Source organism: Felis catus, chromosome D4 (genome assembly GCF_018350175.1).
Source record: "Felis catus isolate Fca126 chromosome D4, F.catus_Fca126_mat1.0, whole genome shotgun sequence".
Taxonomy (NCBI): domain Eukaryota; kingdom Metazoa; phylum Chordata; class Mammalia; order Carnivora; family Felidae; genus Felis; species Felis catus.
In genome coordinates, this window is record NC_058380.1 from 43577664 (window position 1) to 43604676 (window position 27013).

At 41.0% G+C, this 27013-nt stretch overlaps 1 protein-coding gene across 8 annotated transcripts in view; it reads left to right on the forward strand.

Annotated features, from left to right (window-relative positions):
• ADAMTSL1 (ADAMTS like 1) overlaps positions 1-27013 on the forward strand; it is an 883534-nt gene that overhangs the window by 772735 nt on the left and 83786 nt on the right. For all 8 annotated transcript variants that reach the window (XM_045043887.1, XM_045043888.1, XM_045043889.1 and 5 more), the window contains 2 exons: positions 8520-8647; positions 26163-26291. In XM_045043887.1, the coding sequence (XP_044899822.1) occupies positions 8520-8647; positions 26163-26291 (257 nt within the window). The remainder of the gene's footprint in view (positions 1-8519; positions 8648-26162; positions 26292-27013) is intronic.

Genomic DNA, 27013 nt, shown 5'->3' on the forward strand with positions numbered 1-27013 from the left:
GGTCATTTCTGACCTACCCTACCCCCCTCCTTGGTCAGGAAGAGCAGCCGGGTGGTTCATCAGTTAACACAGAGGGCAGCCCACAGTGGTAGAAGGACAGTAGGGCAAGAGCAACTTAGGTTGGAATTCCTGTTCTGCCACTTAGTATCCTTGTGAGCCCTCTTTAACCCCTCGGAACCTTGGTTTTCTCATTACTAAATTAAAATGATTATACCCACCCTACAGAAGAGCAAGAATATGAAGAACATATAGTATCTGTAAAGTGCCTGACATACAATGGATGCTCATATGTCAGCATCTATAATCATATATAGAGATATAATCATAGAGAGAGATACATAGATAGAAGGTCATTATATCATACCATCTTCCAGGACATCACAAAATAAGGAGCTTTATTCTCATTTTGAGGAACTAGGGAACAACCTAGGCAGTTGTTCAAAGAGATGAGATAGAAAGGCATGAAGGAAAACATAGTGTGATAGGCAGTTAGCCTAAATCCAGGCAAAAGGGGAGAATGCTTATATTCTTCTGACATTTTTTTTTTGCTATTGTTTCTGGTCTGGTAGAAAAGAGAAATGTGTATGCTCTCTATGCTTACACTTCCCAGACAGTTTTGGACAACTTTCCAAAGTGGTGTTGAATAGGAGATGAATTAAGGAGTACTTGGAAGCCTTTGGCCTGGGCAACACAGAGTATTTACAGATGGAAACTTCTCAGAATGGAGGAGAGAATCAAGTGGGAAATGCCTCCAGGGTCAATTTGAGAACCACAGTTGTGAATAACGCTATATGTAAAAGTCATAAGCATACGAAATGCAGTTTCCAAGTTTGCAGAGACTATAAAAACTGGGAGCAGGGCAGATAGGGAGAGAAGAAACCAGTTTTAGTTTGGTTTGGCTTGTTTCCTTCATAGAACTAAAGGAAGTGGGGATAACAAACGTTTTTCCCAGTTGAAAACTATAGGAATAGTAAGTCAGAGGAAAGGGGGCTATCCCAGTAAATACCTGGGTCTCGGGGGGGGGGGGGGGGGGGGGGAGAAGTATTGAAGGTCAATGCAAAGGTCACAAGAGCATCAGAGGACACAAGATCGTGACAACCAGGTGTGCACAAATGAAGCTTAGAGTCCAGCCTTCTCTATTCCCCAAAAGGTTAGGAGGTCTCCAAAGATCCCTCTAGCATTTATTCTTCTTAGAAAAATGGTCCTAGAAAAAGGCAGAGTTCCGACAAAGTGGTTAACGTGGTTATATAAATGAGGAAGGCACTGAAACAAACCTGAAGCGAAAATTCCTCCATGTTCTAGGTCAGAGCCAGCAAACTCTTCTAGTAAAGGGCCAGATAATAAACGTTTTAGGCTTTGCAGGCCATCCTATCTTTGTCCCAACCATTCATTTCAGCCATTGTGCCCCAAGAGCAGTAATAGAAAGCACTTAAATGAGCATGCTGGTGTTCCAATAAAACTCTGTTGACAAAAGCAGGTGGCAGCTGACCAGAGTTTGATCCCTCTCCCAGGCCAAGAGGAAATCGAGTCAGAGTCATTTCATGCATAGCTTGACAGTTTGAAATGAATTACCCAGCTAGCAAATAAAACTACAAGTACTAGCAAATTCAAGATTTCATGAGTTTCTGAAGAGAAAGATGTTGAAGAGTTTGGCAGAAAGTACTAGGACAGGGTTAAGAATGTGTGGTCAGGTGGCCTTTCCCATTCCAAGAATATTTTCTATACTTCCACCTGGAGCAACCCTGAAGCTTCCAGCATCAAATAACTTTTAGTTGGCAATTACATTAAAAACAGCCAAGGTTATAAAAAGTTGCCCTAGCCAAATGGTGATATGAAACTCTTCGTGAACCTCAAATCGGTTCCCCAAAATATCTGTACAAAACAAAACTCTCCCTTGCAAGTCTCTAGGCTACTATAATTTTTGGTTTCAGAAAAAAAAAAATTCTTGCTCACAGAGGAGGTCTTCTCACAGCATTCTTTTTTTCCTCCAGCTTCAAGCTATTTAAAATCTAGAATATTCTTGTGAGTGATTATCCATTTCCCTGAGTAACTACAAACTTTGGCATAAATTACCCCCCCCCAACAAAAATGAGGCCAAACCACATGCCTTCTAGTTATTTAAAATCCAGAATATTCTTGTTAGTTATTGTCCATTTCCCTGAGTAACTACAAACCTTGGCACAAATTACCCCCCACCAAAATGAAGCCAAACCACATGGCTTACTATTAGGCCCCAGTGGATGCCTGGATATGGTCAGTTTTTTTAAGGGTCAAAGTTCACTCCCCATTCCTGATTCCACCATGCACTAGCTGAGCAAGTTGCTTACCTTCTCTGAGCTTTTGCTTTCTCTCTCAAAAGGGATAAAAATATCAATCTAATAGGATGACATAATAAAATTGTAGAAAGCTTATACACTTGTCTAATAAGTAACAGCCCCCACTGTCCCTTTGTGCTAGATTTAATTATCCTAATCTAAAAAATTTCTAGGCAGAGAAAAAAAAACCACCTGCATTTCAGAGTAAGTAAGAGTCCTCAGCATCTTTTCCTAAGAGTTTGGAGCTGATGTTCTTTACACAGCTGGCTTTCACTTCATGTATTTCCTTGTAGACTCACTTTTTACCAAATCTCATTCTTTTCCTCATTATTTATATACTTTTTTTTTTTTTTTTTTGCAATTGCAGGATTCTGGCTTTTTTTTAAGCGTTCTAAGATTTCAGCATTTGGTTAATAGTGTTAAAGCAGTTATGAAAATAAGTAGCTGTACTTATTCAGAAATTTTGGAGTCAGGAATAGAACTGAGATGGTTGCCAACCTGACATGCCATGTGACCTCAGTCTCTGCTCCTCCTTTCCACCCCCAGTGCTACCACCAAGGTAAAGGCATTGTGGCTCACTCCCTGCTCATTCACACACAAAAAAACCCTTGTCCACCCACTTCCACGTGCCTGGTTTTATTCCTTGAAACCTCTACATTTCTCAGTCATTTACCCTTGTCAGAACAGTTCCTCACAGCATCCAAAATACATAGGCTCAGACATGAAGAGTGAATGATAACAGTGATGGTCATGTCAATAACAACAACAACCTGTATTTCCATAGGTTTTAACACACTGGGCAATCATTTGCTTTGTTTTTGTTTTGTTTAATATAATTTATTGTCACGTTGGCTTAGATACAACACCCAGTGCTCATCCCAACAGATCATGTGCGATCTTTAAATACCTGAGCACAGGTAGAATAGTCCCAACAATCTTAGATAGGTGCTATAATTCTCCTCATTCTATAGGTAAGGAAACTATGACATTCAGAAGTTAAGAAATGACTTGCCCAAGGTTACAAAGTGACTAAGAGTAAAGCTGGGGTTGGAACCCAGGCAGCTTGCCTGCAGAGTCTATTCTCTTAACCACTATGCTATATTGTCAGCATGATCATATTTAGCTCCATTATTCTGAAGTCTCTATCCAGCATGATAGCACTGTGCTAGGGAACTATTGAAGAGGGAACTATGAAAGAGGTAAAAAAAACTCTCAGCCCGTGAAGTATTAGTTTACCACCTAACTGAAAAAATGAGACCTTGTAGAGTAGAAAAGGTTTTGTAGTACAGCTCAGAACAACTCTGGATGATCAGGAAAGGAAGAAATTCTTGTGGACAGTGGTAACACAAGTGGTAAAACTTGACTCATTCTTAACTGAAAGGGAGAATTTGGAAGGATAGATGGGAGGAGAAAGAGCATGAATTCAGCCCCAAGCTAATGACAAGGAGAGCCAAAGAGGCCATCTTGACTAGAGCAACAAGTTTCTGCTGGGATGTGGGACAGGTTAAGTTTGCAAGGATGAGAGGAAGATACTGTTCTAAAGAGAAAGAATGTACCTATGATTTCCAGCATCCAGTCCTGTGTTGAGACCTAAAGTGGGTCTAAGAATGCTTGTTTATCAGAGGTACATGGGTGGCTTGGTCTGACTCTAGATATCAGGGTTATGAGTTCAAGCCCTGCATTGGGCTCTATGCTGGACATGAAGCTTACTTAAAAAAAAATTTTTTTTTTAAATGCTTGCTTGTCATGGTGGGAGGCCTGAGATGGTACAACATCGTGGCCTGTGTCGCCAATGGCTGTTTCTGTGTCCAGACCTTTAAAATTTCCTCTCAAAAAGGAGTTCCAAGATGATAACATAGGTGACTACCACCTGAATCATTTTTAAAAAATACCAATTTGTTAAATGCATTTGACATTGAAGCTTATTTATTTTACTTACAAAACCATAAGAATGGGTCTCCTTCCTTTGATTCTTGTAAGAATTGTCTGAGGTCAGTATTATCCTCCATTTGCAGAAAGAACTTAGAGGCTCAGAGTTGAAAAGCTTACCCACGACCTCCACATGACTCTGTCTCTCTTGATTGAAATCAGAACCCTTCCTCTCCATAGCAGCTAGACGTGGTTGGTCATGGAGGTCACTTTGAGAGATGGGCCTGCACAAGACCGTAGTGTTCCACAGCTAAACCAAGGATTCAGAGGAAGGCATCATGATACCACCCCACTCTCAGAATTGCTAGAAGCTTTCTTTTAGACCCCCAGAGCCGCCTCCTTTTCAAATAAGAGTACTTTCTCACTGACCATTACAAATGCAGAGGAGACAACTTCACTTCAAGGAGCTTGTCCTTGATAGGACTGGCCCATGGACACTTTGTCCATATCCTACTCACAAGGTTTATCAGGGCCATACTTCTGTAACTATAGTAATTATTTTTACTCTCTCAGCTGCTCCTTCATTGCTAGAATGCTTGAGAAGACATTCTGTCACAAAGAAGCTTACAAGGCCACCAGAAAAGCAAATTCCTTTATTTTCTGGCTAACACTATGACCAAAGAAATAAAGCAGTTAAGTTTTAGCTCATTAAACCAAAAGGGAAGTGGGGTATGGGTATGGGAGAAAAGCAGCTAGTATTAATATACCTAATGTGACCACAGGACCATTTTCTATGTAGGCCTTAATTATGCCCCATTTCATGTCCCCTCATTCTCTGATTCCTTAAATTCCAAAACAACCCCAGAGAAATCTTTCTGGTTTTGCTTGGAAAGCAGCACTATGTTTCTGTGCCCGTGCATTCTAAAACAGGCCTGTCAAATCTGAAAACTAAATACAAGCTGACAGAAATCAGCTACTAACAAATTAAGTTAAATTAATAGAGTAGACGCCTGAAATACAAAGAAAACGTTTTTTCCCCAAGAATCTCTCTCCCTAGATGCCAGGCTAGATAAAGAGACTAAAGCCGACCTCATTCTCCACAGCAAGCCCTTTCCTTTGCCTTGTCATGTTTCCTAGAGAGCCCTGCATAGGAACCCTCTCCATAACTACAGCTCCCCCTGGTGGCAGCCTCCAAACCCCCAACTGTCAATGTGAAGGACATATCAAAGACATGATAAATGGAAAAAAAGAATGCTAGACTGAGAATCTCCACTTCAAATTCTGACTCTGCTACCAAATAACTCTGTAGCCCCCCTTTGGCTAAAAGGTTCAGTTTTATGAGTATAAATAATTTGTAAGTATATGCAATAAGTGACAAATTCAGATTTTGTCCCATGTAGGTTTTGTTATCTTCTTTATCTCTATGTGTACATTTTATGGACTAAAAGAACATGCAAATGGTGAATATCAAGGCTTAGGTTCATTCCTTTCCATTCCCACTATTGCCATCCCTTATGGCTTTTAGCCTGGTGTGAAAGCTCTCCTCCTCCTCTTTATCACCTTTGTGGAAATATTTTCCAAGCTTCAGACCAGCTCAGAAAGCATTATGGCTCACTCAGTAGCACCTGTGCAAAAGCTAACCCCCACCTTAAAAAGTAGGTGGTTCAGACCCACTGTGGTTTACACTTCCTGCATAAGATCAGGCAGATACAGTAGTTCTATGGGGGAAAAAATGATCTGAATATGGAGATCTAATAAATCGGGGGCTGGAGAGAATTGGCCAATAGCATCTCTTCCTTTCTTACAATCTTACCACTCCTGTCCTTCCTTGCATTGAATTCTTCATTCAGAATGTCCAAGGTTACCTATAAAAGCATCATTGGAAATACCAAAAGATAGTCTGGAAATTCTTTATATACCTTATTTTTACAATTTCCTCTGAGTAGGAAAACCTACTTCAACTGGGTTTTAGATATTGATAAGCTGAAATGTAGGAAGGTAAAGAGATTTGCCAGTGGTGACTACTTAAGCAGTACCAGGACCAAAATAAAGTTCAGAAGACCTGTCTTCTAGCCTCCTGCTCTGAATGTTCAAGATACCTTTCTGTAGGGAAGAGAGAGAGGGTGCTGGTTTTAAGGAGGCAACTATACCAATGGACTTGGGAATGTAGCAAATTCTAATCCCTACCTTTTGATTGTAGTAAAACCGAATAATGATTGACTAAACTCAGTCATCATGAAATTTGATTAAGCCTGCTTTTATTATTGCTGTTTGGAAATCATTATGGAGGCATACATGTTCCTGGACATCATAAGATTTATATCATAAAGTCAGTCTTTGATTTTCCTTAAAACAGTCTGAATACCTGAAGGGATTTAACAATGATAATATGTGGTGTCTATTAAGATTCCTTTTAGTGACATTATTACATATTATGTGGTTTACCAGAGATCAGAAATTTGGATAGTCATCTTTCTCTTATTAGCTTCTTTGAAAGAAACTAACATGTAATTGTTTGACTTAGAGAAAAAGCACTTCACATTTGATGGATGTGTGAATGAATGAGTGGATGAGTTTTACCACAGTTTACCATGGTGTCTCTCCCATCCCTCTTGAAGCTTCAGCTCCAGTTCAATGCCACAAAAGCTTGACTGTCCTCAGCGGTAAAGGTGATGGTCTGGAATGGCACTGAATCAAACACAGACCATCCAGAAACTTCCCTTTAGCTGAGGTTTTCTATTTCCTTCCCCATTTTTACCAGAACTGCATAACTAGATTGAAGATTGAAACATGTAAGCCTTGCTTTTCCCCCTTCCTGCCTTTCTCCTGACAGGAAGTAAGAATAAGCAGTGCAATAGGCCCAAGGCCAAAGACAGACTTGAGGGAGCCTGATTCATTGCCAGACAGGTCGCCCACCTCAGAATAACTAAGAGCTGACAAGAGGCAGCGCCAAACTGCCAGTCCCATAGAGTCTGGAGAGAACCCAACAGGAGAAATAGTGAAGAAAGAAAAGAATTGTATAGTGGGGAGAACGTGTTGTTGGGGCAGGAGGTCCGACTCCTAGTGTTAATTTCACCACCAAGTCTTGTGAGTTCTTCTGACATTTTCATGTGCTTTTTCTCCCTTTCCTGAAAAATGACCCCTGTTTCCAACTTACCTCCTACAGATGGATGTTAATGTGATATTAGGTAAACAGATCTTTGGGCCTTTTGAAACTAGGGAGGTGGAAATTATCACAAAGATGGAAATGACTGACTATAGGAGGCTACAAGCCACCTCTAAGGCATTTCTGTGCGTTGAATGGTTTACAAACCTAAGGCCCTGGCAGGTCCAGGCCCTGGATCTCTGAGCCTCCTACCCTGTTCTCCTCCCTTCCGTCTGGATCCCCACCTCCATCAACAGATTCCAGTTATCATCAGCCTCACCAAGTCACCAAGATATCAGTTTCAAGTCATCATTAGTCACTAACTGCCATGATGTAGCAGCTAGTTCTTAGAAATGACATAATCCAGAAAAGAAAAAATAGTAGACTGAGACTGGAGTGGGTTTTGAAGCTCATGTTAGACACTCACAATGTGATTCTTATAATTCTTTTCAGGGGAAGCAAAGTGTCTGAACTAGATGGGGATTATTCTGGAATTCTCTACCATTGCCCTAAAGGGCAGGCTTTGCCTTCATTCTATTGTGCACCTCTCCTACAGAGGGTCTTTCATTAAGTATTATGGGAAATAATTAGATCTGAGTTTTACACCCCCTAATGTTCACAGGCTCTGAAGGTAATAGATGAATGTATGACTACCTAGAATTGAGAGGTATTTAGGCATACAATTTCCTTCAAACATATGCATCAAGATTCTCTCATCAATATTTTTGACTTTTTGCTTCCTCTCACCTCTCAGTCTTTACTCCAGATGCCTTTCTCCATATCTGGAAGCCCTGCCTACTGTTCACCATCCAATAAAGCTCCAGTCCTCCTTTATGATTTTTCCTTTTCCATAATAAGCCTTCTCCAAATCCATCTGCACCATTCATTCCAACATCCCCTCTTATCCCTGTTGTGGGTGTTCTATGTATTCAGCACACATCTGCTATCTACTCCAACTGGTATTTTTAGATCAAGTAATCAAAAAGCTGATTAAGCAATCAAAAGGCTCATTTGGGGTTGCTATCAGAATCACACCAAACATAGTGGCAAGAGAGCCTGGGTTCCTGAGTGTCACTGTGGCTGGTTTGTCTCTGTCTTAAAACACAGTTCTTTCCTGCCTTACCAGTATTAAATGCCAAAAAGGAGTCAACTGACGTGACCAGGTCTACATTTCTTTTCTGTTGCTCCAGGATTCTTCTACAGCCAGATGATTCCTTACAGATCCTGGCACCAGTGGAAGCTGATGTGGGTTTCTACACTTGCAATGCCACAAATGCCTTGGGATATGACTCTGTCTCCATTGCCGTCACATTAGCAGGTAACATGAAAATCCTGTGTAGTTTGACTCGCTGCTGTGCCGTTATTGAGTAGATACCTACAGTGTGCCAAGCCGGCCCAGGAACACATCCATAAATGAGATTTAGACACTGCCTTCAGAAAGGTTATAAGCTGTAGTTATAATTAAGTGGAGATGAAGTATAATATGAGGTATAATGAATGAATGAATGAATGAATGAATGAATGAATGAATGAGTGAGTGAATGAAATAAGTGCTGTAAATGATAACCTAAGGGTGTGCAAGGACATTTCATCCCATCTGGGAGATGTCAGAGTCAGAATGAATGGACTTTGATAAGTATAGGTGGGTGACATATTCCAGAAAGAAAGAACAACATAAGCAAAGGAGTTGTGTACTAGTAAATAACATGTTAGGGAACATGAGCCATGACCTGTCATTTCTCCTTGTTACACCTGTTGCAAAGAACACTTCAAGACTCATGGGTAGTTGGAATTCTGTGGTCATGGTTTAAAGCAGGAGTGTTTTTCTCTCTGATTCTGTTTTATTTAAACCTCTTGCTGTACTGCACCTGCCAACACTTTCCCCTTATCCATAAAGGTCAGGCAAAACATTCTACACATGTGATGTAAGAACATTGCAATGCAGAACATGATGTCTCCCAAGGTTGTAGTCTTGTCATCATGTACTTTATAAAACCTCATTTACATAGGACACAAATCCTTGCCTGTGAAACTGAAAAAGACCTTAGATACCAAGTGTACCAGTGCCCTCATTTCTTAGAGTCCAGGTAAGCTGAGGTCATGCAACCACTCAGCTGGTTGTAGAGATAAGAAGGGAATGAGGCCTCCTAACTCCCAGATCATTGTTCCCTATCCACCTATCCTACCAAAGGAGGATCTTTTTTCTCAGATCTGGGCCAGGCAGTCTTTTTGGCAGTGTGTTGCATGTGTTTGTATTTATTCTTTTCAGTTGCTGCTCCCGTCAGATGATTCAGTAGATGCTAGAAAAGCCAACATCACCCCACACTGACCTCATCGGTCCATGCTGGGATTATGTTGTCACACTGTTCTCCAGTCACACATGCTACTCCCTTGCATATCTGTTTAGCAACAGCATTTCTGCCCCCATGACCTAAGGCTGATCAGAAAAGGGACCTTTAGCAGGAGGCTTTCCAGGGAAGATGAAAGTCAGCAGTGAATAAGGCAAGCTGAGGGGCCCAGGGGTAGATTAAAGACTGATAATTTTAATGCCTATTTTGTGTGTGTGAATAGAACACTTGCTTTTCTCCTAATGTATTCCAGCTACAATCTTTATTCCCCTCTTTATACAGAGTCCAGATGCACAGCACCAATCTCCTAAAATCTCTTCTGCCTTCCACACTCCAGCCTGCCGTAGCAAGGGCACTGCTGACATGCTTCCAATTGTTGGCAAAGAGTGGCTGTTACGGAACTAACTCTCTTGTTTATATTTATCCTGATACGGTTCAGCTCCGTCACAGACTAAATACCCTTTGTTCACCTGAATTTAATACGATTAATGGAAACCTGTCTGGAATTAAGTAAGGCAATTGTAACATCAGACTTGTCTTCAACTCTTTGGAGAAGAGCTATTGGAGGCTGCCAAAGTGTTCAAAGCCAGAAAAGAGAGAGCAGCAAAAGAGGCACTAGGGAATGGAAGGAAAGGGTTTGGCCTATGAATTTGATCACAAACACCACACCTAGGACTGTGCCCTTGTACTTCGGTGGTGGGGTTTGTTCAGGTGTGCTCACGAATCCAGTAGTCCCGCTAAAAATTAAGGCTCAAAATGTGCATATGTTGCCTTAAGATTGTATTCGTGTCTTTACCTGGAATTATCTGCTACACCTGTGCCAATGTCAACACATAGTATTAAGTGGCACACCAGCTACCGTTCTAAGCACACCCTCTGCCAAGTACTGGGGAACAATGAGCAATAAATAAGGCCTGAGTTTTGTGCTCCATAATGCTTACAGACTAGTAAAGGCAATAGATGTATACAGGACTACCTAGAATCGAGAGATAATTATAATTTCCTTCAAATGTATGCAAGATCCTATGTAGCAGCATATAAAATACCACCCAAATATACACTAAATTTAAGGGGGAAATGGATGTCAAGCATTTCTAAATTTGATTACCAATTATACTGCTCATCTTGAACAAAGTATGCACCCTCACTGAGTTTTCATTCTCATCTGTAAAAATGAAAATAATAATATTTTATGGGATTTTGTGAATTAAGTAAGATTGTGCATGTGAAAAAGCACCTAGCCCAATGCCAGGCACATAGTTCACACTTGATAAATGTTTCCTTTTTCTAGCTCTTCTAAAATGAAATACCTCCTGAAAGCAATTCTAAAATGTGTAAAACATTAGTCCAAGTTTGCTTCTACGTATTTTTCATTATAAGTCTTCATATTGAAACTCTGTGTACAGACTTAGGAACTGATTCAGCTCACTTGCAATGAAATCTTCATGGTAAGGGGCACCTGGGTGGCTCCGTTAGATAAGCCTCCGACTTCAGCTTAGGTCATGATCTCACAGTTTGTGGGTGCAAGCCCTGCGTTGGGCTCTGTGCTGACAGCTCAGAGCCTGGAGCCTGCTTCAGATTGTGTGTCTCCCTTGCTTTCTTTGCCCCTCCTCCACTTGAACTCTGTCTCTTTCTCTCTCTCTCTCTCTCTCTCTCTCTCTCTCTCTCTCTCTCTCTCTTTAAAATAAATATTTAAAAATTTTGTTTAAATCTTCATGGTAAATCTCAGTGCTTATGCACATCTAAAAACATGGCAGGTTTTGTGTGTGTGTGTGTGTGTGTGTGTGTTTTCCTTGACTTCAGTATGAATGTTAGACCAAAAGGGAAAAACATCTTTTTGAGACTCAAGATACTCAGGTGTGTCCACGATTTTGAACTTTGGTCTGGCCAGTGTGCCTGAGTTGACCAGAAATGGGGAAATTTGTTCATAATAATTCACAAGAGCAAACAGAGCCTGACAGTTAAGCTTGAGGGCTCTGTAGCCTCATGGTCTGGATTGGAATCCTGGCTCTGTCGCTTCCTGGCTATATACCCTTGAGCAGCTTCTTTACTCTCTCTGACTTGGCCTCTTCGTTTGTAAATGGTGATTAAACTAGCACACGATTCAGTGGGGTTTTGCGAAGATTAAATACATTCATTCATATAAAATGCTGATAATTGTGCCTGGAATATAGCAAGCACTCAATATTTGTTAGCTATTATTATTGTGAGGATAACACATAAAACAAAAGCCAAGTTGTTTTTACAGTAGGGAAGACTCCTTCTCAGAGACTGGAATGCTCACAAACCTTTTGTAGAGCACCTAGCTCTCAATGTCTCAATGCCAGCTGGGGAAGTTGAATTAGCCATCTGGAAAGGGCCGGCCTTCCTGGATTCAGAGGAAGGGAGACAGCTTGTGGTAAGGAATATTTCACATGGGCCACAGGAAAGGGGGCCTGATGAGCTCTCCTTGGCTCACAACCAGACCTCTTCCATTGAGTTGCCCCATCCTCTATAGGGAGTGTGCCCCATTTCTGCTTCTCAGATTCATTTTTGGTCCATTGCTACTCTCTACACAATTTTTCTTTAAACACAATTCAGCTTCAGACATGCTATTACAGCCAAATCTTCCTCCTTCTGCCTTATTCGGTCCTGTAAAATATTTTCTTCAGTATCCTTTTGCTTTTCTTCAAACCCATCCATTATGTGCTGACTTATCTTTGAGTCTCAGAGATTTGAGACTACTTTGCTTCTCAGTATGGAGATAGCCTCCTGTCAACCTCCCTGGTTCAGAATGGAAGCCCACAGCCATGTAAACACAGGGGCACAAAATTCCTTTCTGTCCTCAAGTGACTTAATTGGATATGTGTTTCACTGCTCAGAATGTAGATGACAGTAGCATACGGTGGATGGGAGGGTAATAGGAGGTAGGGAGGAGTGTAAGATTATCCCCAAAATGTCACATACCTAACTCTTTGAAGTATTTATTACTTTACATGAGGTATAGACAGTTCTGGGTAAAAGGAGAGTTTCTGGTGTGCACAGAGATGGGCACAAAGATTGGAGAACCCTCTTGACTAGTCAGATTCAACACTCAGCCAGGTTGCTCAGAAACCAAGCTGAATGGTAAAGCAGGGTTTTGAAGGAAAGCAGTAGTTTCCTGGCAAATTGCTTCAGTCTGGATCAGTGGAGTTTAGTTCTACTTACCAATGCAGATGAGTCCTGTCCAGGTGTAAACCATGGATGAGGTCATAGCCATGAGGGAAACGTGTTTGGTTGTCATTGATTTTATAAGATCACAAAAGAGATACTGTAAGGCCTGCCTGACATCATCACTGGAAAATGGGAAGAAGGTGAGGGATGAGCTTATCTTTCATTGAAAGGAGAGAACACAGATGAGCTCATCTGAAGTTTTCACAGGAAGAGAGAGACAGAAAATATTTCTCCTTTCCTGGCATGCTTTTCTGCTTTTTGATGAGTTGAATAGCTGACACATACTGTGTCTAATAAAGAGATCACAGAAAAGAAAAAGGAAAATAAAAAGGCAGTTGTCCTTGAAATTCTTCTTTCTCTGCCCCCTCCCCATCATGATTTAGTAGCTGCAATAAAAGATGAGCAGTTTTGTAAGGTTTTATAATGTAACTCATTTTAAATTGGCATTTCTGAATTTTTTTTAGCCAGCAATTCTGTTAACCAGAGAAGGGCTTTTCTTTACAGATGGCTAGAGAGGGTTTCGTCACCAGTGGCAAAAACAAAGGGAGGTTTTCTCCAGTGCTCTGGATCGGAGGGAAAGGTAGACAAGTTTGGCTATGTTCCAGATGGTGCTCTGGACCACAGGGTATTGGCCATTGACTAATCCAAGCTGCCATCAAGGGATTTTATTATCTGATATAATCCTGAGTAATCAGCGTCCTTAAGTTTTGTTCTGTATGCACAGATGTGTAGCCTGCCCACTACAGAGCACCAGTCTTTATAGAACTTAGATAAAATGGGCATGAATTTAGCAAGAGAATCCAACTAACCTGCTCTGCTTTTCAGTAGACTAAAGGAAATGAAGTACACACGATCCTGGGGCCCCTGGGTGGCTCAGTCAGTTAAGTGTCAACTCTTGATTTCAGCTCAGTTCATAATCTCACAGTTCATGAGCTGAAGCCCTGCATTGGGCTCCGCGCTGACAGCACAGAACCTGCTTGGGATTCTCTCTGTCCTCTACCCCTCCCCTGCTCACGTTCTCTCTCAAAATAAACAAACATAAAAAGTACAAATGATCCAAACTAGCCTGTCTCAAATTCTGAAAAAGTGATGCCCACATCTGTCCGAAGGAATGAGGGAAGGATGGGTGGTTGGACAGATAGCGGGATATAGCATAGCCTGGGTTAGTTGTTTCTGAGAAACACTGTAGCATCACATGGTTGTACTAGATGTGGGGTCACTTATCTAGGATTCTGCAGTGGAACATGCAGAAAAAGCGAGGACAGCACCACTTGCTGCCTTAGTCTTCCAAGAAATCATCGACTCCACCTGAATCATTAGTAGAGGTAGATGACACACTAACAATGGCAAAAAATATCTTTAGGAAATGGTATTGAAAACAAGAGAGTAGAAGGAAGCCACACAGCCTGGGAATGTTCTGAAAAGGAGTCTGAGCCCTGACCACCACCTTAGGCCCTACAATGTTTATACTAAAGGCACACCAACTAAACAGGATAGCAAGGTCAAAGAAATCCCAATTCCTGTCATTTTCGGTGCCAAATAATTAATAGTCACAATGTTCCCGAATCATCACAAATAGATTAAATTGGGTTAAAACTATTTTTTCAGCTTTATCAAGGTATAATTTATATCACCCGTTGTCAGTGTGCAATTCAGTGATTTTTTTTTAGCAAATTTTTTTTACTTTTTTTTTTTTTTAACATTTATTCATTTTTGAGAGACAGAGAAAAAGCATGAGCAGGGGAGGGACAGAGAGAGAGGGAGAAACAGAATCTGAAGCAGGCTCCAGGCTCTAGGCTCTGAGCTGTCAGCACAGAGCCCAATACAGGGCTTGAACCCCCAAGCCATGAGATAATGACCTGAGCCAAAGTCAGAACCTTAACCGACTGAGCCACCCAGGCGCCCCATTTTTAGCAAATTTTTAAGTTGTGTAACCATCACTCTGATCCAAGGTTATTGTATTTTTTAAAAACATGATTTAAATTATTAAATTATTTAAAATTTTTAAAAATGATCCACATACTACATAATTCAGCCATTGACAGTATATAATTCAATGGCTTTTAGTACCTTAAGTTGTACATCCATCACCTTGCTCAAGTTTAGAGCATTTTCATTATACTGAAAATAAAATCCATACCCTTTAACTATCACTCCCTAGTCCCCCCATTTCCTCTAGCTCTAAGCAAGCACTGATGTATGTGTCCATCGATGTACCTATTCTGGGAATTTCATATCAATGGATCACACAATACATGGTCATTTGTTACTTTCACTTAGCATAACGTTTTCAAACCTCATCCACGTTGTAACACATATGCTAAATTTTTTATGGTGGAATACTGTTCCATTGTATGAATATACCACATTTTATTCATCAGTTGATGGATATTTGGGTTGTTTTTACTTTTTGTATGTTGTGAATAATGCTGTGTGAACATTCACGTGCAGTGTGGAATTATGTTTTCCTTTCTCTTGGGAGTAGATACCTAAAAGTGGGATAGCTGGTTTATGTGCCACATTTGGATTTAACTTTTTAAGAAATTACCAACTGTGTTCCAAAGTGGCCGAACCATTTTGCATTTCCACCAGCAATGCATGAGAGTTTCAGTTTCTCCACATCCTCGCCAATGCTTGTTATTGTCCATTCTTTTTATTATAACCATGCTCATGAATGAGAATATTTCATTGTGATTTTAATTTCTATTTCTCTCATGATTAATGATGTCAAGTATCTTTTTTGTGCTTACTAGTCATTTATATACCTTCTTTGTTGTAGTGATAACTTTGTCAAAACAACACAAATATATTATCTTACAGTTCTTTGGTCAAAGTCTAGTACAGTCTCACAAGGTAAAATCAAGATGTCAACAGGCTGCATTCATTTCTGAAAGCTCTAGGGGAGATTGCTTTTTGTTTTTTGCTCATTTAGATCGTTGGCAATACTTAATTCCTTGCTACCTAGGACTGTGGTTTCTGTTTTGTTACTGGCTATGAACAGGGTGCCATTCCCAGATTCTGGAAGCTACTGCATTGCTTGGCATCTGGCCCTCTTCGTCCATCTTCAAAGCTAGAAATGGTGGACTGAGCCCTTCTCATGATGCCTCTCTCTGACACACTTCTCCCTCTTCTGATTTTAAGAGCTCATATGATAGACTGAGCCCACCTAAATACTCTAGAATAATTTCCCTATTTTAAAGTCAGCTGGTTAGCAACCTTAGTTTCCTTTTGCCACACAACATAACATGGACACCAATTCCAAGGATTAGGATGCAGACATCTTTGGGGGGTGTGGGGCATTATTCTGCCTAGCATACCCTGTCTGAAAGGCATAGTTCATTTTCATCTAACTGTTGACATAGAAAAATGCATATAGATAGACCTTCTAATTTTTCCAGATAAGCCAAACCAAAACAGACACAGATCTCCATTTTTAACTAAGCTCAACTAATTCAAACTTTAAAAAAAATTATTTTGAGGCTAAACATGTCTGTGCTGTGAACATAGCCTGGAGTTTACCAGTACTGTCTGGTTTCTGTATTTTGTTTTCTGTATTCTCTGAGCACATGTTACACCACATTTCCCAGTGTTGTCAGAGTATTATGCAAAGCATAATAATTTATTAGATTACACTAACTAAAACCATGTAGCAATTTGGATGAAAGAGAAGCACTTATTTTTTGCTATTACAAAAAAAGGAAACTATTGTAATAATGGAATAAATAGGATTCTAGGCAAAGTATTTGCCTCATTTCAAAATTTAGAAACAGATTTAGAACTATAAATCTGTGTCCTTATTATAAACAGAGGGGTTTTAAACAGATGCACACGTGAGTCTCTTGAAGACCTAAGACTCCTATGAATTTCTTACATGCAAATCAAGAACAGCAGTCCCCACTCCACCACCACTACCAGCTATAAACTCCCCGTACCTGAAATCCTAGCATTTACAAATTTATTCCTTTCTTTGGAAAACCAGAAGACTAGATAGCAAAGAAGTACAGCTTTTGCAGTGATGTCTTAGAAAAATAATAGGTGAGAGGAAAGTTTTCCAAAGGACCAGTGATGAGAAAGGGGACAGGGTAAGCAGAGTGGACTGAAAGATCAGATGCCAATCAGGAGGCAGGAGATGGAAGAGGAGGAGACCCCACATGAGAGACAGCAGGACAGGAAGGAGTTAAAAACTCCTGAGCTATAAAATGTGAAAGGTATTTGGAAGGAGAACCAGACTAAGGGGAAAAAAATCATGCTTTTCAGTATAACTATTATCTGTAACAAAGCAACTCTTGTTGAAATTGCCAGGTAGCCAGATCCTGAAAAGTTTCTGGCCGGCGCAGGATGGTAACTGGTAATAGTCAGTATCCATCATTACTAATTTCAGATGTCTAAGATGTTGGTATTTATAAGGGCTTTTATGAGATCGCACTGATCGTGGTTAACTGTATTTAACTCATGAGTCTCAAATTCTTCAACCGGGAATTCTCACTTCAGAGAGCTTTTGCAGATTTACCTCCAGTGGCCCGTGTGAGAAACCGGTGATACTTACAGAAGTGAGCATTTCTTATGGCATTGTTTGGATAGTCTCATTTATTACAAGACATCACCCATTGATTAAATCTGGGCTGAATACAGTTTGCTTTGTTTTAGATATTGAAAGTATGTGACATTTGTAACACCCCATTGCTGAATACTCTAATCTTTTCATTAGTGGGTGTCACTACCTTCTTCACCTTTCTCCTGAATTGAGATTTGGGGCCACTGGCTATCACAGCTGGCTTCCTGAACTGTACTGCAGGGGTCCCTGGCAAGTCAGCCTAGCATACGCAGTCTCATTTCTCTGCAAGTAGATGCTTTCTGGGGTCTCCAACAAGACCAGTCCTGGGGTGACTTTTAAGCTGTGTCTGTCCAGATGCTGATGGCAGTTTCTGGAGAATCCATCGTATTTAAATTTCTTCTTTTTGTAATTATCCTGAAACCTTCACAGTTTTTCAAAATTGAAACAGTTGAGTTCCTTCTCACTAACAGATTTGATCCTTCTCTTTTTTCTTGTTCATCTCCTCTTTATTTTCTTTAAACTTGCTTTCTTCTTAGTTTACCAGAAGTTCCCAACACCGTCACAGCATTTCCTCCCATTTTGCAGATCTGATGCCGATAATCGCTAACATTTATTCAAACCTCATACTGTGCTAAGGAATCCTTCTAACAGCTTTACATACATTAATGTGTCTATTCTTCTCTGCAGTCATAGAAGTAGAAAACCAAGGTACAAAGAGATTAAATAAGTTGCCTAAGGTCACTCTTCAGTGATGGAGTCCAGACACCTGATGTGTGGGCTGCCCCTTCTCGTGCCCATGCCCACTGTAGACATCACTAGTTTATCATGCTTTTTTTTTTTTTTTTTTTTTTTTTTTTTGCTGCTCAGTCCTCATGCACGTTACCCAGAGTCCATACCTGAATGGTACCCTAGGAGGACTCTGCCAATCGCTAGTTCAGGCTTCAGAATCTCAAACCTATGTGCCGTTGACACATCCGTTCTGGAGCTCTCAGGTAGTCTCTAAACCCACTGCCCGCAGTTCCCATTTCTGTCACTGCCCTGTACCACAGTCATCTTCAACGTGTCCCATTTTGCCTGGGAATGAACGCACATGCACATTTCCCAGCATAGATTGCCTCCAGCTACACAGTAAGAACCTCAAGTCTTTGAAGTATGATTCACTTTTGATGGCTCACAATAGTAAAGAACCATTTTCAAATGATGTTTGTGACTCATAAGGTTAGGAGAATTGAAAGAAGGACCCATTTGATTCATTCAATGAGTTAACAGATATTCACTAAGCCTGGATTAATTAGCCCTTGCTAACTACTGTGACAAAAAAAAAATGCAAATATATGATGGCTAAATATGATAGACTGTTTCTTGTTCACATAAAGTCTGAAATAAATCATTGCTCAGGATGGATTTCGAAGGTAGGGCCAAGAAGTGGTATTCTCGCATTCCATCAGCTAGAACTTGGTACCTTGCTCACACCTCACTGCAAAGAGGCTGAGAAGTGACCTAGCTGTGTGACTGAGAAGAAGAAAGGAGTTGGTTAGTAGTAAATCTGCCTCAGCCGGAGCTTCTAAAATGGAAGGCATCACGCTGTTAAAAACAAAGTTCCTATTAGCAGAGGCCTGGACTTGGGCCCTGAGAAAAAGTTACTCACAATGCTCTCTGTTCTTGGCTGCACTCAAAAAACAAACCTTCCATCTCCTCTGGCTCCTCTCTCAATCACCTTTATACTGGGCCAAAGATATTTTTCAGGCACATATGTTCAGATTGTTTCCCATTGGGTTTTGATTTTACCCAGAGCCACACATGCGGGAAAGAGGCATGAGCCAGAACCTAGGCTACACCCAGGAATGTATTTCTGAGCATTTGCTCCTGGGGCTGCTCATTTATCCATACCTGTCTCCCCATTGCTCATCCTTCAGGGTAAGGACAGTGCCTGGGTGGCCGAACTCCTCTGCTGTAGAGGCATCACAAGGTAGCACACCATTGGATACCGACACACGGGTTTAGCTGTGCCTCACGTTCACCCTGTGACAAGGGCTGCCCTTGCTTATCACTAGTGAGGCTGTATCTCCCCTCTTCCACATGACTTCTAACAGGAACCATAATCCAAAAGCTAAGGGGTATGAGATCTGAACTGAGCAAAAACGATTCCCTTCATGCTGCTGTTTCTAGGTCTGACTCTCTCGGACGGGCTTGATTCCTCATATTAGGCCCAGTAAATGGAAACACTTGCCTTTGTTTCCATTTCTTTGTTTCTCTTAGGCATGTATAACTAGGCTTAATCTCCTTCTCTCTCGCTCTTAGCCAGCTGTAAGAGAAATGCATAGATTAAAGGAAAGCCTAATCTATAAACCCTATCGGTTTACATCAGTGAGTGTGAATTTACTCTGCTGGCTGATGCTGACTTGAAGAAGGGAAGAGCTGCCAGCAGCACGTGCCCACCAGCCTGACAGCCCAGGTACCCCTCACACTGCAGAGGCCCTGCCGTCACGGCCCAAGTCCCGTGGGACGTTTCTGTTTTGCCTACTGTGAAAGCCATTCTGAGTACAGCATGCCGTGACTTTTGTTTTTGAGCATCGTCTTAGCACAAACATTTATCATTTCACTCCCTCTGTGCATCTCTAGTCTTTTTTTTCGTCTTAATTAACTTCCATAATTAAAAGTCATACTCCGGGGCGCCTGGGTGGCTCAGTCACTTGAGTGTCCTACTTCGGCTCAGGTCATGATCTTGCAGTTTGTGAGGTCGAGCCCTGTGTCGGGCTCTGTGCTGACAGCTTAGAGCCTGGAGCCTGCTTCGGATTCTGTGTCTCCCTCTCTCTACCCCTTCCCCGCTCATGCTCTGTCTCTCTCTGTCTCTCAAAGATGAATAAACATTAAAAAAATTTTTTTTCAAGTCAAACTCATTAACGTGAATATAATCAGACACAAACCTAGGCATGGCATCACTTAGCAGCACTCACTTATTAGGTCGTCATCCAGATGATCTAGAATAGGTTCATGTTGGTGCTGCTGGTGGTGCTGTTGTTGTTGTTGTTGTTAGCTGACCATTAAAATCAAGGTCCAACTTGAAATTTTCAAATAGGAACTAGCAAAGGTCTCTTAAAAGAAATCTTTCCAACTCACCAGAATCAGAGAAATCAGTTACGGAAAAACCAGAAGAGTGTATTTGTTGATTTTCAAACCTGGCTGTGTATCAGAATTACCTATGAACTTGCTGAAAATGGAGATTATAGCTTCCATTCCAGGACAGAAAACTTTATCAGAAGTCTGAACTCTGTCACTGGCAAAGCTTCTCCTGTATACTGGAATGGCATGGTTATGCACATTGGATGAATCTGTTTCCTTGGGAACCACGGTGGAGTAAATCAAAGGGGACCTAAAACCATCTCACGGTTGCCTTACTCTTGGGGTAGGGAGAAACTTTGTGTCCCAAGTCAAAGTCGTTGCCCTGTGTGCTGGTTTTAAACCACCTAAGATTCAAATTTAGCAGGTCTGGAATGGGACTCAGTAATATATACAACCTTTTTCTAATAGATGTAAGAGGTTGATAAACATTATTTTCAGTGGCACCTGGGTGTCTCAGTTGGTTAACCATCTGACTCTTAATTTTAGCTCAGGTCATGATCTCATAGTTCATGGGTTTGAGCCTCATGTGGAGCTCTGTGCTGACAGTGCGGAGGCTGCTTGGGATTCTCTCTCTCTCCTTCTCTGTCTGCCTCTCCCCTGCTCAAGCTCGCTCTCTCTCTCTCTCTCAAAATAAATTGATAAACATTAAAAAGAAAAAAAATAGAAACAGTATTTTATAATTACAAATACTTGGGTAACGTGATTTGTCTTAACAATGGATCATGAAGGTAGTGAGAAATGCACAAGTAGCCTCTGCAAATGAGAGCACCTCTAGTGACAGGACAAAAGGCCAGTACTTTTGAGCAAAAACTCAATATAATTAATTAAGGGCTGGATTTAATTCAGTGACATTTGAATTTTATAGCTATACACTTGCAGCTATAAAAAAAACTTTATTATTAAAATTCCTATAGGAAAAATAACTTAGTAATTGTGAGCCTGAAACGCTCTGGTCCCTTACCTACTTTTCTCCATTGGCACAGTTGTTTTTATTGCACAGTGAGGCAATTTGTATTATAGCAGGAAGATTATGTTTTTAATAAGTACCCAGGGAGTTCTGAGACAGCCAGTCCACAGACAAGGATTGGAGATTCCGTATAACAAGCACCAGACTTTAGGTCAAAAATCTAGGTTACCCCTACTACCTGCAGCTCTGTGATCTTGGGCAAACCGTGAAGCCTCTCTGAACCTCAATTCTTTGATTACATAAAACAAGTACTTTACCTGCCTCGGGGTTGTTACGAAAGCAAAAACAAATTCAGAATACACATAGCATACGAAACGCACACATATATTCACTTACTAGATATCAATTGAGGACCTACCAATGTGCCCGGATTAGGCAGTAGGAATAAAGAAGAGAACAAGAGTGATGTGATCCCTGCTTTTATGGAGGTTACTTGGTGACGGATGGGGACAGAGAATACACAAATAAATGATAAATTCGGATATTTCTTTGCTTATGAAGTTGGTGGTAAGAGACATAATGACTGGCCAGGGATAAAGGAATGCGTGATTTAGATGGGGTGGTTAGGAAAGGTCCCAGTAGGAGATATTATTTGCACCTGAGGAACAACTGGAGAAGACAGCCATGCAGAAGTCTGTACCTAGAGGCTGTCAGGAAAAGGGAAGAGCCCTGGTACATGAGCCGATGTTTTAGGAAGAGAAAGGAGGTCAGTGTGGCCAGAGCAGTGATTGATGGGGAGTGTGGCTCCAGTGAGGTAGGAGAGGTTGACAGTTGGGCCTGAACCCATAGAGGACATGGTTGGTTGTGAAAAGGAGTTTCAAATTTTGTTCTACGCGCACTGATAAAGCACTGGATAATTTAAACTGAAGAGTTAGATAATCGGATTCATGTTTGAGAAAGATCACTGTAGCTGTCACAAGAAGAGACTATAGTGACAGGTGGAAGTGAGATCAGTTAGGCTGTGCTGCAGTCCAGCCAGAGAAGGTGACAACATTAGATTATAGCGACAGAGGGGCGGGTTAGACTTAAGGTATATTTGGAGTTAGAGCAGGGAGCTTTCTGCAGGTAGGGAGGTAAGGAAAATACGCTGGGATTTATTCACTGTCATTCCAGATTATTCCCCTATTATCACCCTGTGTTATTCTTGGAAACCATCATAGTTCAAAGTCACTCATCTCCACTTCAGGTCTTACACAGTCTCATATATATATGGAGTATATACAGGTGAGATAAGGAAAAAGACCCCTAAACAGTCAAAAGAAGGATGGAAAGCCTATGCACGTATTCAGACCTTACTCAAGCTTCTGCCTTGGAACATAGTTTTAATGAGCTTAACAACCTATACCTAGAGCACAGTTAAAAGGGAAGAGGAGAAGAAAGAGGACAGCTTGTAACAGGAGGCTGTGTGACAGTGCAGGCAGGAATGATGGATCAATAGATGAGGGAGAAAACATAAAGTATAAAAAGCAAGTTAAACGGCATTGTTGAGTTAGGGGTTTCTTCACAGTTAATGAAGGTACAGAAGAGGGAACAACCTTGTAGTGTCCTGCCTATAAAATGGCTAAAACAAAACTAAATCCATTTGGCTTACAAAGAAGTAAGCTTAGGGTACATAAAAAATTATTTCATGTGGACCCTTATTTCCCCGAGGTGCTTAATAAATGGTTCTTTTAATTGTATCTTGTGGCCGTGTACACAAAGTGCTGGATTTTTAGCCCCAGCTGATAAAGGCCCATTAAAATGTCACGTACACAGAACCTCTACTTCCGGGAAGGTGGCGCACATGCACTTGTCCCCATTCTTCTTGTTAAATATAATTAAAATCCATGGCGACTGTACATAAAGCAAACTGAAGACTCAAAGGTGGAGAGGAAAAAGCAGACTGGCTAGAGACCTCGGGGACTGTGGTACTACACAGTTGTTACCTCCTTGGGTTCTCTTTTTGCCTCCTAACTCCCAAACTCAGAGCTGAAGAAGCCAGCCATCCGCAGATACAATGGGAACACGAAAAAAATGCCTCAACCGAACACCTCTCTCTCTAGCCAGAGGACCGGGAAAGGGGTGGCTTAACCAGACAGAAAACTTTTGGGAAGCTCTACTTCAAAACAAAAACCCATGATTCATTGCCACCCACACCAGCAAAGGCTGAGTGGGGAACCTAGACTTCACCTCATCTGATGTGAAGTGATTGTTCCTCAGTACCCCCATGGATGTGGTGTCAGAAAAGACAAATTTCATCCCCACAGGGCGAAAAGCAGGGTAGAAAGCACATTGGGAACCTGGAATTCTACCCTCACCTTGCAACACCTTCTTTACCCTTTACTCTGGGGTGGTGTTACAGAAGGCCTCTTGGAGAGTCAGGACTTTGACCTACTACCCAACAGCACTAAGGCCCCTCCCACAGTGGAGCCAGTAGAGACCACGTGGGGAGCCAGAAGTCCCACCACTGCTCTGCTCGGCAGAGGAGTCCCCCATTTGAGTGACAAAGGAGGCAGCTGGAGAATCTGGACCTCTATTTCCATTGGGTAGTAATAAGGTGGCCCTTCCCTGCTCCCCCACCTTAGTGGTTGCAGAGAAAGCCAACTAAAACAGTAGGCTTAAATAAGATCCAGATTTGCATAACGTAATATGAAAATGTCCAAGTATCAATTAAAAGTCACTCGTCATACCCCAAACCCACTATCACCACTCTTACTCTGCATTCTTATTCAGTTCTAGCATTCTTACTCAGGGCTGGAAGCTCTATCCAGTGAAATAATGCAAGAAAAGGAAATGAAAGGCATACAGATCAGAAAGGAAGAAATAACACTATTTGCAGACAAAATGATCACCTACTTAGAAAATTATAAGAAATCCACCCACAACAAGTCCTGGAACTAACATGTAAGTTTAACAAGGTTACAGTATATACAAAAATCAGCAGTATATCTATGTACTGTCAATGAACAGTGAAATTGAAAATACAATGTAATTTACCATCCCTCAAAAAAAATCAAAATAATTAGGCATAAATCTAACAAAATGTATATAGAACGTGTGTGTCAGAAACCATAAAACATTGATGGAAGAAGTTAAAAGAGATCTAAATAAATAGACATACAGTGTTCGTGTATTCAAAGATTCAAGATAGAATGTCAATTCTCCCCCGATTGATACAGTAGTTTAACATAAATACTGTCACAATACCAGTAAGAGAAAGTCTTTGCAAACCACGTATCTGACAGAGGACTAATATCTAGAATGTAAAGAACTTGCAAAACTCAACAGAAAATAATATCCCAGTTAGACACTGCTCAAATGACACGAAGAGACATTTTACCAAAGAGGATATAAAGACAGCAAGAAAGCATGTGAAAAAATATTCAACATCAGTAGCATCAGGGAAATGGGAACTCAAACCACAATGAGATATCACTGCACACCTATCAGAATGGCTAAAATTAAAACCAATGGCAACACCAAATGCTGGCAAGGATGGATCACTCATACGTTACCGATGGGAATGTGAAATGATATAGCCACTCTGGAAAACAGTTCAGCAGTTTCTTTAAAAACTAAACATGCAACTACCGTATGCCCTAGCAATGGCACTCCTGGGCGTTTATCCCAGATGAATGAAGACTTATGTTCACACAAAGACTTGTACAGAAATATTTATAGCAGCTTTATTTAAATAGACACATCAGGAAACAACCCAGATGTCCTTCAACAAGTGACGCAAGCACACAACCATGGTACCATTAGAGACCCCATATAATCTCCAAAGAATTATTCTGAGTGGAAAAAAAATTTTTTTTAATTACAGTACTATAGAATTCCATTCTTATAACGTTCTTGAAATGACAAAATTTTAGAAATGGAAAAGAGATTAAGAGTTACCAAAGGATTAAGGCAGGGTTGGGGCAGCATTTGGGCTCCTTTAGTGATGGGAATGTTCTTTAGTTTAACTTATCAATGTCAATGTCCTAGTTATGATACTATAGTTTTATAAGATGTTACTATTGGGGGAATCTAGGTAAAGAGTACACAAGATTGTGTTATCTCTTACAACTGCATGTGAATGTATAATTATCTCAAAGTAAAAAAAATTGATTGAAAACAAGAGGCCCTTGGGGCACCTGGGTGGCTCAGTCAGTTAAGCCTCTGACTTTTGACTTTGGCTCCGGTCATGATCTCATAATTCGTGCGATCATGCCCCACATCAGGCTCTGTGCTGACAATGCAGAGTCTACTTGGGATTGTCTCTCTGCCCCTCCCCTACCTGTGCACATGCTGTCTTTCTCTCTCTCAAAGTAAATAAATAAACATTTTTTTAAAGCATAGAAAATAATAAGCCTTTAAAATAGAATATATACTATCATTTATTAATTTAACGATAAAATGCACAAATCACAAATCATCCCAGCTTGTTAGATACTATTCTCCATCTTCAGATTCTTCGTTCTTTTTCTGACAGTTCTATGGTGGGCAAGCAGGTGGGTGGATGGCTGCTATATTGTGCAGTTACAATTTTTTCAAAGGAAAACGTGGTTAGTGGGAAAAGCCTGGGTATGCTAGTTATTCATTGTGGGTCATCCCATGTTTCAAGTGAATGACCCAAGCCCATAGCCACCATTTAGTAAAATCTCACATTCCTTCCCACTTTCAGGAAAGCCACTAGTGAAGACATCACGAGTGACTGTGATCAACACTGAGGAGCCTGCAATCACAGCTGATGTAGGAAGCACCATCAAAACAGTGCAAGGAGTGAATGTCACCATTAACTGCCAAGTTGCAGGTGAGAAATGTATTCATGTGTTAGTTCATCTGTTCAAATATTAATGGAGCTTTGTGCTAGGTTAGAGGATACAAAGATAAATACAGATTCTATTCTCAGGGACTCAGGGCTAGTAGGAAAGCTAAGGAAAGAACCTCAGTCACCCTGAAAATGGAAAAGGCTACAGAAGTTTAGAGGAGGAAAGATGAATTCTGTCTGGGATGAGGTGGTTTCTTATTTCAGCCTTGCACACTGATAGAATGTGAACATGCAAAGATGGGGGCAAAGAGTGTTCCAAGTGAACAAAAGATTGTGAAAAATTCATGGAAGTAAGAAAGCCCCAAGATAGAAGCAAACAGTTTGTGCTTTGGTCTGGCTGGAGCCCAGAGTACAGAAATGGTGTGGAGGGGCTTAAACTTTAGGAAGGTGGGTTGTAACTGTGCCATGGGAGACCTTAAATGCTTGGCCAAGGAGTTCAGAAAAAGGTGGGTGGAAAGTGACATTAAGGAGCCATACTTCCAGAAGACGAAGCCAACAGCAGTACATAAAATGGATTGAAGATAGGAAATACTGGAACAGAGAGGCCCGTTAAGAAGCTGTCATAGTAGTTGGGGCACCTGGCTGGCTCAATCAATAGAGCATGTGACTCTATTTCAAGGCTGTGAGTTCGAGCCCCACGTTGGGTGGAGAGATTACTTAAAAATAAAATCTTAAAAAAAAATGCTGTCAGAGTAGTTTAGAGA